The following is a 14,507-nucleotide window of genomic DNA, read 5'->3' as shown; positions in this document are numbered from 1 at the left end:
GTCAATGCTCCCTGTTCAAATTAATTGGATGTCTACCGTCTATCCATCAATAGCTTGCAATGAGTTCATAAAATGTGACATCTAATTCAACAGCACCAGTAGGAAAGCCTCAATGGATCCGATGAGTACCGCTCCATGAAGGACCACCTTGTCTGTGGGGGTGTAGTTTAGCGAAAGCACAATTGAAGCTATAGATATGGCTCGATAGGCATTACATATTTATCACAAACAACACAACAGACAAGACAAATCAAGCCTGGATTGGAAACTGTACGCATCAGCATGGATGAACGTATTATGATAGTCCTCAATCAATCAATCAATCAATCAATCAATCAGGGGTTGGCACTTTAGCCGATACGGTATAATTGTGCCAACAGTGGAAACTGTGCAGAATTGTGGTAGCATATCCTAACATCGTAGATAAAAGAAAAAATTGTGCGTCACATTGGAACATCGACAATGAAAACAAGTGTTGTCTACATTCATTGTTTGTTTTCTATTAGCATACAAAAATGAAATCCATAGATAATTTCTGAGCCCTGTGAGGATAGGCCGGGCAGAAGGTTGAATGAATGAATGGCCATTGCATTGGAATGACTTGGAAAAAACAGTGTGAGATGAATTATGTGAAGCAGATTGCAGTAACGCTTCAAACATGATTAACGCTTCAAACATGATTGTCCTTCATGGGCCATGAAATTGATCCGAGAATCAAATTAAAATGTGAAAAATTTGATACTTTTTATATTGCCGATTAAAAAGGGAGGGAGGAATGATATGTGGAATATTGTGTCAGGCAAACAGAGGATCGTATTTAACACCTTCAGTGTGCTTTTAGCCTTGGGCCAAGATGAACAGCTGACAAGATCTATATGTTTTCTTACCTAATTCACCATGGCAGGCTGGCTGACTGGTTGGTCGAATATTTTTAGCTTGCCAGCTGCAGGAGCTAATCACTCAAGTAGTGAGACCTTGCTCCTACTTCGTGCTTCAGGCAAATGTGCTTTTGTTTGAGTGTGCTTCATCTCTAGCCATGAAGAAGACACGTTTTTGTCAGAGATTCCTAAAATGTTGTTCCTCTGCACTGGCTTGTAAAAGCATGACATGTGTCAGGTGTATTCGACTTTGGAATTCCATGCGTCTTATTTTAAATTTGAAAACTTTTGCTTTTGAAATAGATTTTACTTCGGTGTGGAATATTATTGTAAACGTCCGTGTTGTTTGTTTGTTTTTTTAAGAACATTGATATTCATTCACCAACATCATCAAATGAGCATCATCGTTGCCAAGGGAACGGCACACTTGATCAGCCCATAGCTTTTGAACAAGGGAGGGGCCAAAGAAGCCTCTTTGTGGATCAACAGAGACACCTTGTGGTTACAGTTCTGGATTGTAACAAAAACAGGCTATGTACGTACACAGTGCCACTTAAAAGTGCTCCCAAATGTAAGATTTTTTTCTTTTAGTTTCGGCAAAGATTTCTGGATTAACCTTAATTTAATCCGATACAATACAATTTGACCTAATTTCATCTTTCCTAAAATCTTGAATGCAAGTCAAACTGTAAAATACTTGAAACATTTAATTTAGAGATGTGAGAGCCAGTTCTGCAAGTTTCGATAATTGGGAGATATAAGGTTACGATTGTGGCGGTGAGGTTTCAAAGATTTAGAAGTTTTACATTAAGTTCTAGTGGTAACAGTGGATGATCAGACAGTTTTCTACAATGTTGTTTGTGACTGACTGAGAGGATCGGGAGTTCCTACAAATTTGGTGTCTCTGTTATTCTGGACATTGCCTTTGGATCCCTTTAAAAAGTGCTATAGAAACCAAAGATATTACTATAAATAATTTTCAAGAAGTTAATAATGTTTGAACTGAATCTATCTATTGCCAAGCAAAGTAATGTGCAGGTGACTACGCACCTTGATGCACTTGATATCTAAGGCAGGTTGTCAAGGCACCCCCACCCCCGCTCCAAGGCAACATGGCTCTATTATTACACACTGAAGGTTCCCTGGGCCACGCACAAACAAAAGTCAAAAGTCTCACTCCAATTCCCTTATCGACCCAATCAACCACAAACCTTGTGCTTCATTCAATAAATGGAAAACATGTATGCTGTGGTTTAAAAAAATAAAATAAAAAGTGACTCTGAGGGTGTATAATATGGAATATTTCACCTAATGCGTGCGTTATCATTGCTCCAGGAGAATATGTTTCTATATTTATTGATCAGGGAATGGTTTCACATTGTGAAAAAAAGTCAAATACGTACAGTACGTATCCAATAAGGCTTACAGATGCACCAATGATATGTTTGCACGAAGGATAGTGTGCTTATTAAACACCTGTCACAATTGACCTTTGACTTTGAGCCCAGTCCACCCAGATAATCAACTTCATTATCGTCATCATAGTTTGTTGTGCCTTATTTGCTTATTAATTGTGCTGTTTCTCACATTTTGATTCGCTTCATGAGTAAAAGAGAGAGGGTCAAAATATTTACATTTTTACCTCATGAACTACGATGCGGGTGTGCCTATTATTCTGAAAAGTCATTTGGATTTTTTTTAAATGATTTTGAGAAAAATAATGGATGATGTGGTTGGGATTAGCGTAGCATCATTTGACATCTAATACAAATGTGTGATTTTATTCGGTACAGACAAAGAACATTAACTATAAGTATAATACTATTTATTATTGTTTTTACACTCGAGGTGTGTCTTTGTGTCAGGTTCTCCCCCTCCTCGAAATGCTGCTACTTGCCCCTTAACTGGAATATGCAAAAGTGAGCCTTTATTCTGATTTTCCTCCACTGGCGCACTCAAAATTTCATTTTTCTTATTCAAATCTCAAAGAAGGCCTTTCCTAGACTCCACGTGCAAAACTAGGGTACAACGTTTTAACCCCTTCTTATTCCTTGGCTTTTAACACAGCATAAAGCATGAGCCCTTATTTTTGTTTCCTAGTTGTTTTGGTTTTGAGGTTTTTTAATTAAGAATATGTTATGTATCTTTAATTGCCTTAACTTTTATACTTGATTTTCTAAGTTTATATCCTAATGGTTCTTCTCAACTGTTCTTTTGTAAGCGCTCTACAAATAAAGAGAAAGTGAAAGAAGTTTGGATTAAAAACAGTTAAGGTCAAAAGTATGTTCTGTCTTCTGCCGTAATTGCCCACTCTTCTTTTCTAGTAGTGTATTTTAGTGAAAGTCCTTCTGTACAAAAACTTTGAAATGTAGAAGAAATATAAGCGATTACAACTATTGTGCTCTTTCTCTATCAGGGACAGCACATGAGCATGTGTGTCTTCTTGCACGCACTTTGGGGGGCCCCAAAAGAAATTCCAAAAGGGATGATCATCTTTGACAGGTGGGGAACACAGCAAGTTTTAGGCCTTGCTCATTATTTGTAACCGTGGCAGTGACAAAGAGAGTGGGTGTGTGTAAGTGTAGGGGAAGGGATGGGCATTCATTGGTGCAAGCAACTTTAGCTCTAATTTGTATTTAGTAAATAAGCCAATGAGCAGTAGAAATACGGTACCTGGACCCGATCCACCAGATGGGTAAAGGTGCGATGAAAAAAAAAAGCAGAAAGCGGAACTACATCCTCAACCAGACGACAAGGTTGGCCCATTATAGCTCAGACTCTGGCGAGCCGATATTCTGGTAGCCTGTCTTGGTGCTGGTACCGTAGTTAGTGTCGGTCATCTCCTGCGTGCCGCCAGGCCCCAGGTAGGCACGTTGAGATGGTGCGGGGGAAGGCGCCTGTCGGAGATTCTTGCCGAGAATAAAGCGCTGCTCGTCCTGATCCTCCAAGTTGGACATGTCCTTCATCATGCCTTTTCGATAGGACACAGACAGCTTGTTGGAGCCGTCCGACAACAGGTTAAAGTGGCGGGCCATAAAAACCAAGGGCAGTGGCAACATGGCGGCCACAATAAGGGAATATGCCATGGCTGAAGCCCAAGGAGGGTAGCTGTGGAAACGCTCGGAGCCCTGGACAGATGGAAAGAAAACAGATGTCTTGGTAAGCAGATGAGGTTGGCAATTACGACGACAGCACTGGTTCCTAACCACCAATGATCCACTTGGTTGGGGCAAAAAATAATATTTACAATTCATTGAATACTGGTGCATCTCATCACTCTTCTGTGGACTACTGTATTAGTGTATTTCAAGCACACGCATGCTGGACTGACCTCAGCCTCCACCCAGGCATTGTATCCCGCAGGACTGATGGCCATCTCGATGACAGTGGCCACGATCAGGACCACCAGTATGGCCGGTGACACGTATCTCCACATGTAGTAATAGAATGAGTATGGTCGGAAGCCTAGCATGTCCTCCAGGTCCTGCATAAACCTGCAAGAGGACAGGGAAGTTGTAGACATTGTCTGAGACCATTTCAGATGCTTCATTTTTCAAAGCCACGCCCAAACTTCATCTGTGTTCCTAAAAGTGCGTGTGTTTTACAAATTTGGGCATACTGGTGCATTAAATACTTTAAATACGATCCATTGGATAAGGTTTTAACCAAAGTTCCTTGATATACTTCATACCTGTCAACCTCTGCCGATAACTGCCCTTATAAATGATTATGATTCCCCTTACAAACCCCCAAAAAACCTTACAAACACCGTACGACTCGTACGGTGTTTGTAAGGTTTTTTGGGGGTTTGTAAGGGGAATCATAATCATTTATAAGGGCAGTTATCGGCAGAGGTTGACAGGTATGATACTTATTTGAACATCCATATACGTGTGTACAACCAAAATCTGATCATTCAGCCATTTTCCATCACTTTCACCTTTTGGTTCCATATATCCAGGCCACAGAAATGTTCTCCAGAATCACTACCACCGTGAGGGGTAAACCCGCAGAGTAGTCATCAAACATGGTGACAAAGTAGTTCCCTGAGCGCTGCACAAACAGCAGACCCAACAGGAAGGCTATAATACAGCAAACCACTGAGGAACACAAACATACAATCAGAACTTTGACCAACTTCAAGTTGCCGAAAAGAGCCAACGGCTAAAGCTCACCACACAGCAGCTCTTTGCGAATCTTGAAGGCATCAAGGATAGGGGTGGTGATGCCTGTCATGGTACCGATCATGCTTCCCAGGCCTAAATTAATTAGCATGAAGAAAAACATGACGGACCAGAGGGGGCTCGCCGGAAAGTGTGTCATGGCTTCTGTGAAGGCGATGAAGGCCAGACCAGTACCCTGCACGGCCTGAATGATTATGTCAGAAAACATGTCTAGTTAGATTTTCTAATTAGGGCCACTGTGACTTCTAACATGGACGCAGTGCTGCTACGTTTGTTTTCAGTTTTGGGAATTATTAAATTACTGGACTGATTAAAGTGCACAATTATTGTTCTTATATGCCTCATGCTTGACCAACATCCAATACTGTGTAAGCTTTATTTAATATAACTATCAAGCTAGGCTGAGAAGAAGAGCTGTGGAAATAGATGTATTGATGTCTCACTCACTTTGTTGAGTTCATCCTCCAGAATACAAGGATCAAGGTCCAGCTGGGCAAAGTTGTCCTCCTTCACCGTTTTAATGACGCCATACATTTCCATGTAGTCTTGCGTAGACAGGTGCGAGAAATTGATGTGAGGAGGAATGAGTTCTTTGCTCAATACGCTGGTGTTGACATACACCAGAATCTTCTCTGCATTCCTGCACACAGCGAGAAGTGTGTGACAAATAAACAAATAGGCATAACGCAAACACATTTAAAAGAAAGGAAAAAATACGCTACGCGCAACAAAGACTAGAAATTAAAAGCAAACAAAAAAAATCCCCAGCTACGACATACTTACTCCACGACACACTTCTCGTTCATGATGTTCGCCTTGAAGCCCAGGACGGCAAACACCACCAGCGTGGCCAGGATGGACGTGACGAAGTTGATGATGGAGACCAGTGCGGCATCAAAATGACAGTTGTTGTCCCGCTTGTTGTAGCTGGAGAAGGCGATGACACCGCCGAAGCCGAGGCCCAGTGCGAAGAACACCTGGGTAGCCGCCTCTCGCCACACCTGTGGCTCTAACATTTTCTCAAGCTGAAACGAGGGGAAAAAATACCACAATCCATATTTGCAGCACCTCAAGACATAACGGCTAACATACAAACATTAAACTGATCGACAAACAATCATACACCCTCTCAATTTAACGCAAGGACAATTTTGATTCTTCAGTGGACCATCGTTTCAGTTTTTGGCCGCAAACATAAAACTCTGAGGCAGAAGAGATCACAGTGCTGCTTAATGGTTGTATATTACAGAAAATTGATTTTTTTAAAATGTTTTCTATACAAATGTGTTACTGGAATGCCTAATATGAAATGAAACGAGCATGTCTATCGATCTGGCGGGTTTTGAAAACATGGTCGTCAGCAAGCCATTCTGAACTTACCCAACATTGGTTTCAATTACAGGGCGTGAAAAGAACTCACAACACCCAATTTTATTTGTTTACTTAAACAGAGTTGTATATCTGTTACGAATACACATTCACTCATTAGGTCGGTTTGCTCAAAGTCGCTGACTTGGTCCATGTACTATTACCATTGTCAATAATTTACTGGCCTACAGTTTGGTTTCTCACCTTGGGGGTGAACATGTGTGCGATGCCATCCACCGCTCCCTTCAGCAGCAAACCTCTCACCAAGAAGCAGAAGAGTACCACGTATGGGAAGAGCGAGCTGAAGTACATCACCTGAAAGAGACACAGAAGTCATTTTGCCCAGTGTTGCCATAGATGCACAAGCCCGCAAGACATTAATATCCACTGTTCTAACGAATCAGGAGTGGGGCCGACAACTTGCTTAATCAATCGGGAGGATTTTCTGTAAAATGCAATAACAACAATGAATGGTAAACGTGGGTAAAGTAGTAGCTGAATACCTTCCCAGATGACTGGATGCCTTTGATGACAGCCAAGCACACCAAGATCCAAGCCACCAACAGGCAGAGAGTCATCTTCCAGTTCAGGCCCCCTGTGTCGTCGATACTGCTAGTGATGTTCAGCGTCTGACGGTACCAAAAGTAAGTTGTGGCTGAACTCTTCTCGCACTCTGGCTCCATGACTGCAATAACCAAACAAATGTGGCTGTGGGAACTTCACAGAGTTCTGACTACTGTGCTGTACATGCGCTTGTGTCCTCGACTTTGACCAGTTAAGAGGGCACGTTGTTCTGCTGTTAGAATTCAAACGGAAGGCCTTCATCATCACTGGTGGGAATGCGTTAAAAGTGCTCTACCACCAAGTGTTTCATTGTACTATAACGTGTCTTTTCATGTTGGAAAATGAGTCCATTGGGTTTAGTGTACTCACTGGCTTGGGTTCCGTTGATGTGGACCGGGCATTCAGCCCAAGGAAGCGGGTACTGGAAGGACTGGAAAAAATAGAAGATGCTCCATCCAATGATCACGTTGTAGTAGAGACCCACGAAACCGCAAACCTGCCACCAAGAAGACAGCAGAGAGTTTGCTTCAAGTGTGAAAAAACTAATATGAGATCAGGTGATCTGCTGACCTGACCTTATCTATTTGCAGAGAACAGATGATTACATGAGGGATCAATATGACTAAAAAAAAGTCCAAGTATGAGTGGTCAGAAATCGGTCTCACTTCAGTGTGCATTTGCAAATACATGGTGGGGCAAATTTGTCACTCCGGTTTTTGTTTATTTATATAATTTTTTATATGACAACACATTTTGTTCATGAATTTATGCCTGTATATTCAATCATTTTCTGAATTGCCTATCCTTACAATGGTCGTGGGGGGTGCTGAAGCCTATCCCAGTTAACTACAGGCAGCAGGCGGGGGACGCCATGAATCAGTGGTCAGCCAATCACAAGGCACAAGAAGACAAAGGAGAACCATTCACGTTCACACTCATACCGAGGGGCAATTTAGAGTGTTCGACCAGCCTACCCTGCATGTTTTGCGATGTGGAGGGAAAACAGAGTACCCGCAGAAAACCCATGCAAGCTCGGGGAGAACATGCAAACTCCACACGGTGAGGATCCACCTGTGATCGAACCCTCGACTCCAGAACTGTGAGGCTGACGTGCTAACCACTTGCCCGCCAGGCCGCCTTGCCTGTATATAGTAGTCTTTTATATGTTGTATCAGATTTGATGGTAATGAAGCTACAATACCTTGAATTATAAATTATGATTCTTCCAACTGTTTATCCCACAAACACACATGAAGATAAATTATACTGTATTTGGTGTGGGAAGAAAATTAATGTATAATGCAAAAAAAACAAAATCAACAATAACAACAAGAAATCTAAACAAAATGTGTGGTCATGTCAAACATTCTATTCAATCTCCATGGGGTGGAAATGCTGAGCCTACGTCAGTTTGGTTGTGAGTGGCAATGAATTATTGAGCTGTTTGCTCTCAGCAGTCCTGGGTGAGGTGCTATTTATAACTGGCCAACGACACACGTCGCACACCGCACCCGCTCAGCTTTGTCGCCCTCCTTTCTGTTAGCCAAGATGGATGGAGTCTCATCAGACTGTGCACAATGGAAAATGATAACTCATTCTCAAAAATGTTCCCATGGCATCTAAAAAAACCTCATCAAATCTTTAGGTTGAGATTTTTCCATTGATGGAAGCTTTTTTTGAGGGCGGAGTGCAAATATGAGAACTTTTGCTTGCGTGTGAGTGGGCGTGCATTCATGAACAAGTGTTATTTGTGCATGATTTTTGGGGGGGCTGGGGTGATAATTTTGTGTGTGGGAGTTTTATTATATGTGAGTGTGCCTGTAGGAGGGGATAAGCATGAGCCTTTTCAGGGGTTTCGCGTCAGGGTTTATTTATATGTTTTTGTGAGTACATGGTATAGTTTGTGATAAATTACATTTTTGTGTTTGCAGTCTTTTGTTTGTATGTGTGAATGTTTTTGGGTGAGAGAGATTAGTGGTATTTTGTTTCTATAAGGCTGTTTAAGGTCATATATTTGTACCCAATGAAATCTTTTTTTCCCACTGTGACCACCAGCTTTCCCTATTACAATGAATGCAAATGACTTAAATCCATTCCAGCCTCACCAAAAGTCCAGGAATACAAAAATGTGTAGTGCGTTTTTTGATATATGTAGTTACCATCAAACTAGAAACACCAATGCCGCCCAGTTGGGGGTACATGTAGTTCCATACGCCAATGCTCCCGCGTCGGATCCTCTGACCCACCGCAAGCTCCAGGAAGAATAATGGGATGCCGATAAGGATCAGAAGGATGAAGTAGGGCACCAGATAGGCACCTACATAAGGCGAGTAAGAAAAACATGGCATTTGACTTTTTTTCCCTGTTAAAAATACGGCAAGAAAGATGTTATAGTACTCCGAGGCAAATTTGGGAATTTAGGGGGAAAAGGTGGAGCTCATAACAGCTGATTTACCATTGGAATGTGAATTTAATGGACATGTCTATGATTAAATGGAACAATAAGTCTTAAAATTGCCTAATAATTAAATTTTCATTCAACTAGTCATTTTGACTCATCCATAAACAACATTGAACGGTGGTGCAACATATGTAGACAGGCAATACATTGATAGTTTTTTTTTCCTTTTTGAAGAATTGCTACTACGCAATAGCTTATTGAAGGGCTTCACCTACCTCCACCGTTCTTCTGGCACAGGTATGGAAACCTCCAGACATTTCCCAAGCCCACTGAGAAGCCAACCTGCGCTAGAATGTACTCCAGTTTATTATTCCAGGCCGGCCTGCCATCCTCAGCATCGGGGTCCGGAGAGGGCAGAAGGGCTCTTCCTGGTGCAGTAGAACCCGGACTGAGCCCCATGCTCATCTGACTGCTTTTATAGTCCATGGGGTGCTCCAGAGACAGCAGGTTGGCCACGGACTCAGTGACCGGTTCACTGCTGTTCTCCAGCTGGGTTACTCGGGTGTTGTTTGGCATGGCTGAGGACACACGTGGCAGCTCGCTCCAAGAGGGGTGTGGATAGGTGGTTAGGACGAATATAGTAGCCTGGGAGGTGTCTCACTGGGAGATTAAGGCGATGTACGACACTTGTGCCTCTGCAAAGACAAATAGGCAGAGAATTAGACTGTTATGCCAATAATTTTGTTTCAATAAATGAATCATTGTAGCATTAGTGCTATGTCATTGCATTTTGCACACAATAAATTGCACAGCACTTGAACATTTGATTATTCCCAGATAATCTGTAGAACCGATTTGCTGGAAAAGTTTCAGTTTTTGTGCTTATGCGAGTGCAAAGCAAATTGGCGATATTTACATATAACCAACCAATATTCAAGTTAACGTCAATATCTTTTTTTTAGCCTTTTTGAATAATCCAAATCATTTGCATGTGTTGTAAGTATATCATCATTTTCCTTTCCAAAGTCCGATGCGTGGTACTGTCATCCAATGCAGAGAATATCATAACACAAACAGTATCCGTATTAAACAAATCCAACCTTTAACTAGTCGCACAAGACTGGATTTAAAAAGCTGACTCAGAAAACTAGATCCACTGATCCATGGGCAGAATCATCATCATGAAATTTTTAGTAGTCATTGTATAAAAGAAAAAACACACACACACAAAAAAAAAGCATCATATTTCACATACTTTATTCCAGTGCATGGTCCTCTGTTATGCAAAACAAAACAGTAGTACAACAGCAGCAGTGAGTGAAGTATTTCACTAATCCGATTTATTACGAGTGCCGGTTCCTAGTAGATGTTATTATTCCAAAGTTAAGTCATGTGAAAATCATGGGCAGTAGGACGTGTCTATTCATGTGATGACTGCTCCAAAAATGTGCGGTAGCCTTACTCAGTTGTTTGAAACCATATGAAACTAAGTGTAAGATTTAGTTCATGCCCAGCAAAAATTAAGAACAACAAACATCAAGTAGATTTAAATGCAAAGTAAAAGACAGCTGCTCAAAGTATTTAAGTAGGCAGATTCTACATTTCTTTTGCCTTAATGGAGAAAATCATGCAAAACAATGAAAATCAATGGGCATAATCAATGTGATGTCAGTTATACTTTTGGAGTTTAACAAATTAACTAATTTATTTCATGTCATGTCTTAATGTTCGAGTTACAACTTGCGGCACAGTCATTTCGGCTCCCTGAAATCTAATACCTGTTCCTTCTTAGTCACGTAACCTAATAAAGTTTAATGAAATTAGACTGAGGGGCAAAGTTTTTTGGCCACGTTAAGAACCTCACCAAAAAGACATCATGCCACCTACCGGTTTCTTAATATTAGAAATTTGAACTTCAAATATAGCCACGCACATACCTACTAATACACTTGAGGACAAGTAAATGTCATACTCATATTTGATTGGCTAAAATTGTACCATCATTGTCAAAATGTCTGCCCCCATGTCAGTCAACAAATTCCTGGAAATATTGGCTTTTACTCAGACTTTCTCACTTGTAGTAACAAGTGAGAAAAAAAATGAAATTCTACTAATTTGGCACACAAACCCAATTAGGACAATTTTATTGGGACACTGTGATTGTCTTTTCGGTGACTTAACTATGCATTCTTCTCTTCTCACTGCTGTGCAATTAATATAAAGTGGTAAAGAAAAGCGCAGAAAACCAAACTAAAAAACTGAATGAATGAATGACGGCAAGTACATAAAAAAATGAATGCTATGATGCTGACTGAAATTACCACCCAAGCAAGACATTATTGAGCGAGTGCATCCTCATCTCTACCACCTCAAAGACCCCATGAAAGGATTTGAGTCATCAGAAACACTCAGCATGGCTGCCATCACTGTGCTGCTAAACATTACATGAAAATATTGTGAGACAATGAGCCTACTGTGCAAAAGGCTCAAATAAATATCAAAGTCACAATGCATAATGCGGTTTGGAGGGAACAAACGCTCACAAACCGACTGCTCTTGGAGAATAATTATCTAAACTACCAAACTAGCTGCATGAAAGAAAGAGTTATTTTAAAACTGTTGACAAGAAGACTCTCACTGTTAGTGACAAATTTTGAAGACTACATGTGACAACAGCTCTCACTTTAAGATTTTTTCCAAACTGGCATAACAGACAGGATGTACTTGACATAAGTTAAAAACAAATATATGAGAACAACACTGTCAGGTTTTCAAGGCTGTGTTGACAGACTGGATGGACTTCACATGCTGAAAAAAATTGTGTTACAAATTTGGAAAATAGTGAACAGCCATGCAGCAAGAACATTAGCAATGAAAAACGAAAACCACGCGACAGTTGCGTCCTCGCTGTCAAACAAACGCAATTCAGTACAAGTTGAAGGGTTCCCTTATGGTCCATATCTGATGGACTTTCAGTGTGGTTGCTAGGCAATGACTCTTTTTGCAAAATGGAGATGCTGTCCAAGCAGTCGACTGTTTCTCCTCTCGCCATCGGTCACAGACAGGACATCTACTGTGGAGATGGCTTAAAATCTGGTTGGGGGAAGGGTACGTGCTGCGGCAGGGACCGGGGTGATTGTTATCTGTCATGATGACACTCAAGCAAAGGGAAAGTGACACAGTAAAAACTCAATTCTCAAATTCATCTACTCTTTTATTTTTTTGTAGAACATGAATAAAACTATATCGCTCTTTTGATCCGTCTTGAATATTCTGATCCTTCCAAATGCCACGTTAGCGACGCAGTTGCAAGTATGGGCCTCTGGCTGATAGGAGCAGCTTAATACGTAGGTAAGGCTCCACAGAAAAGAGCAGGTTTTGAAAGAATAGGCTATAAATTCATTCTGTGAAACACAACGATGTCAAAGACAGATGCTAACAAACCCAGCATTGAGTTTTGTTGGATGCTTATATTTGCAAGGAGGATTAGATTCTGATCAGCCTTTTGTTTAGTCAAGCTGTCAGTGTAAAGTGCATTCTCTACCGGGGGAAATAACAATCCATCCTGTCTTTGTTGGGATACATCTGTGTGTTACACATATAGTCAGCCACCCTTTGGTTTCTCACCATTGGTACCAGAAGTAAAAAAAGGAGAGATGAGCAGTGGTTCATTGCTTTAAAAAAAGGACCAATCCATTAATACATACTAATTAATGTCAATGCAACAGAGAGTGCAGTAAGCCTTCTTCTTTGGGGTAGCTTGATAAAACCATACTAGCTAACTTTTGGCATGAATCTACACTAGTCTAACACTATAGCATGCTTTTTTTAGCATGTGGAAGGAAGCCAGAGTACCTCCAGAAAACTCACACAAGCACAGGGAGAACAAGCAAATCCTTACAGAAAGGCCAGAGCTGAGATTAAAATTCTAAAACTCTCAACTGTGTGGTGACTAGCGAACCACTAGTCTACAAGCTATTAATATTTTTAAACGCAAGCAAGAAAAACATTTAAAGAGGATGAAAACTGACATAACAAATTCATTTCATTGAAGAAAACATATTTAATCAAATTAAATGGAGTCAGGAACTTGGTTACAAAAAGTATAGTTAACTCTTAAGTCAAGATACAAAGTAGTGTTTAATTAAAGAAAAAAATCAATGTGATGGTAAAATAAGACATGGCTATCTGCTGCCAGTACGACCTCTATAGTGGATTGTCAAGGTCATATTTGTGAGCCACAAAAACGCTTCAAAGGTTGCCTACTGTCTCTCCCAAGCGATGGAGAGACATTGAAATGATCCAAGACGACGTATTCCCAGGTGGGCTTGCGAGGGGGGCGGTTTGAGGGGGGTGCTATGTCTGATGGAGTGTGTATTTGCGTGTGCGCCACATGACGACGACAAATAAACCCGCAAATATATCAGGTAAGATTCAAGAATCAAACACGTACCTCGGGTGTGTTTCAGGGTCGTTAGGACACGACGCAGAGGTTCTTCATGGATGATACGCTGCGGCGTCCGTGTGCAGCATCCTTGCCACGCGCGCGACACGCGAAAAGTGCGCGTGGACCATTTACCAGAACATTGAAAAGGAGGCGCTGTGCCGCGTTAACTGGCAGTCAAGAGCTTAGCTTTCCACGTGCAGCGCAAACCTCCGAAAAGATGGAGCAAAAAGAAGGGGGAAAATTCCCTCCTATGTCTCGTCACGACCATATGACGCAGGTTTGACTCATCCGCCAGCGTGCTCGCGTCAGCAAGAGCTGGGCTAAACTCCAAAAACGGGTTGCAGGTGGAACGAAAGTCGAAACACCAGGATGCATTTGTGTGTTGCACGAGTAACGTTGTGTCATCACTTTATTCATTGCATTTCATCATTTTTATTAACTAAGTTATCTATAGATGGGTGGATCATGGATGGATGGATAGATGGATCCAAGCATGGTTGTGGTGCGTGGATTTTTATCAATGGACAGGTTGGCCTGACATAGATGTGATTTTTCCTATTCTCAACCTTTCAATGAATTACTCACATATTCGCAGTTTTATACTGTTTTTATGATAAGGATTTGGTCTCTCACGTTCATGAATCATCAAAATGACCAATACACAC

At 41.2% G+C, this 14,507-nt stretch overlaps 1 protein-coding gene across 1 annotated transcript; it reads right to left on the bottom strand.

The window, feature by feature from the left end:
• Positions 1-329: 329 nt before the first annotated feature.
• Positions 330-14,151, bottom strand: slc6a17 (solute carrier family 6 member 17). Its single transcript, XM_077607106.1, has 12 exons — positions 13,849-14,151; positions 9,671-10,090; positions 9,154-9,311; positions 7,364-7,490; positions 6,934-7,115; positions 6,635-6,745; positions 5,846-6,087; positions 5,510-5,702; positions 5,054-5,246; positions 4,819-4,978; positions 4,210-4,372; positions 330-4,006 (listed from the first exon to the last, which is right to left on the bottom strand). The coding sequence occupies exons 2-12, from the start codon at positions 9,969-9,971 to the stop codon at positions 3,644-3,646; spliced, it is 2,193 nt and encodes a 730-aa protein (XP_077463232.1). The 5' UTR covers positions 9,972-10,090; positions 13,849-14,151; the 3' UTR covers positions 330-3,643.
• Positions 14,152-14,507: the final 356 nt, after the last annotated feature.

The sequence above is a fragment of the Stigmatopora argus genome, chromosome 1 (genome assembly GCF_051989625.1).
Source record: "Stigmatopora argus isolate UIUO_Sarg chromosome 1, RoL_Sarg_1.0, whole genome shotgun sequence".
NCBI classification, from domain to species: Eukaryota; Metazoa; Chordata; class Actinopteri; order Syngnathiformes; family Syngnathidae; genus Stigmatopora; species Stigmatopora argus.
Note: the sequence above shows the minus strand (reverse complement) of the source record. Positions and strands in the feature narration are given on the sequence as shown.

What these genes read in the sequence shown, in the direction of transcription:
- slc6a17 (XM_077607106.1), bottom strand. Translation starts at nt 9,971, where the DNA reads ATGCCAAACAACACCCGAGTAACCCAGCTGGAGAACAGCAGTGAACCG. An exon ending in GCATCCAGTCATCTGGGAAG is followed by an intron (nt 6,746 to 6,933) that starts GTATTCAGCTAC and finishes TGTCTCTTTCAG; the next exon opens with GTGATGTACTTCAGCTCGCT. An exon ending in TGGAGGATGAACTCAACAAA is followed by an intron (nt 5,247 to 5,509) that starts GTGAGTGAGACA and finishes ATAATCATTCAG; the next exon opens with GCCGTGCAGGGTACTGGTCT.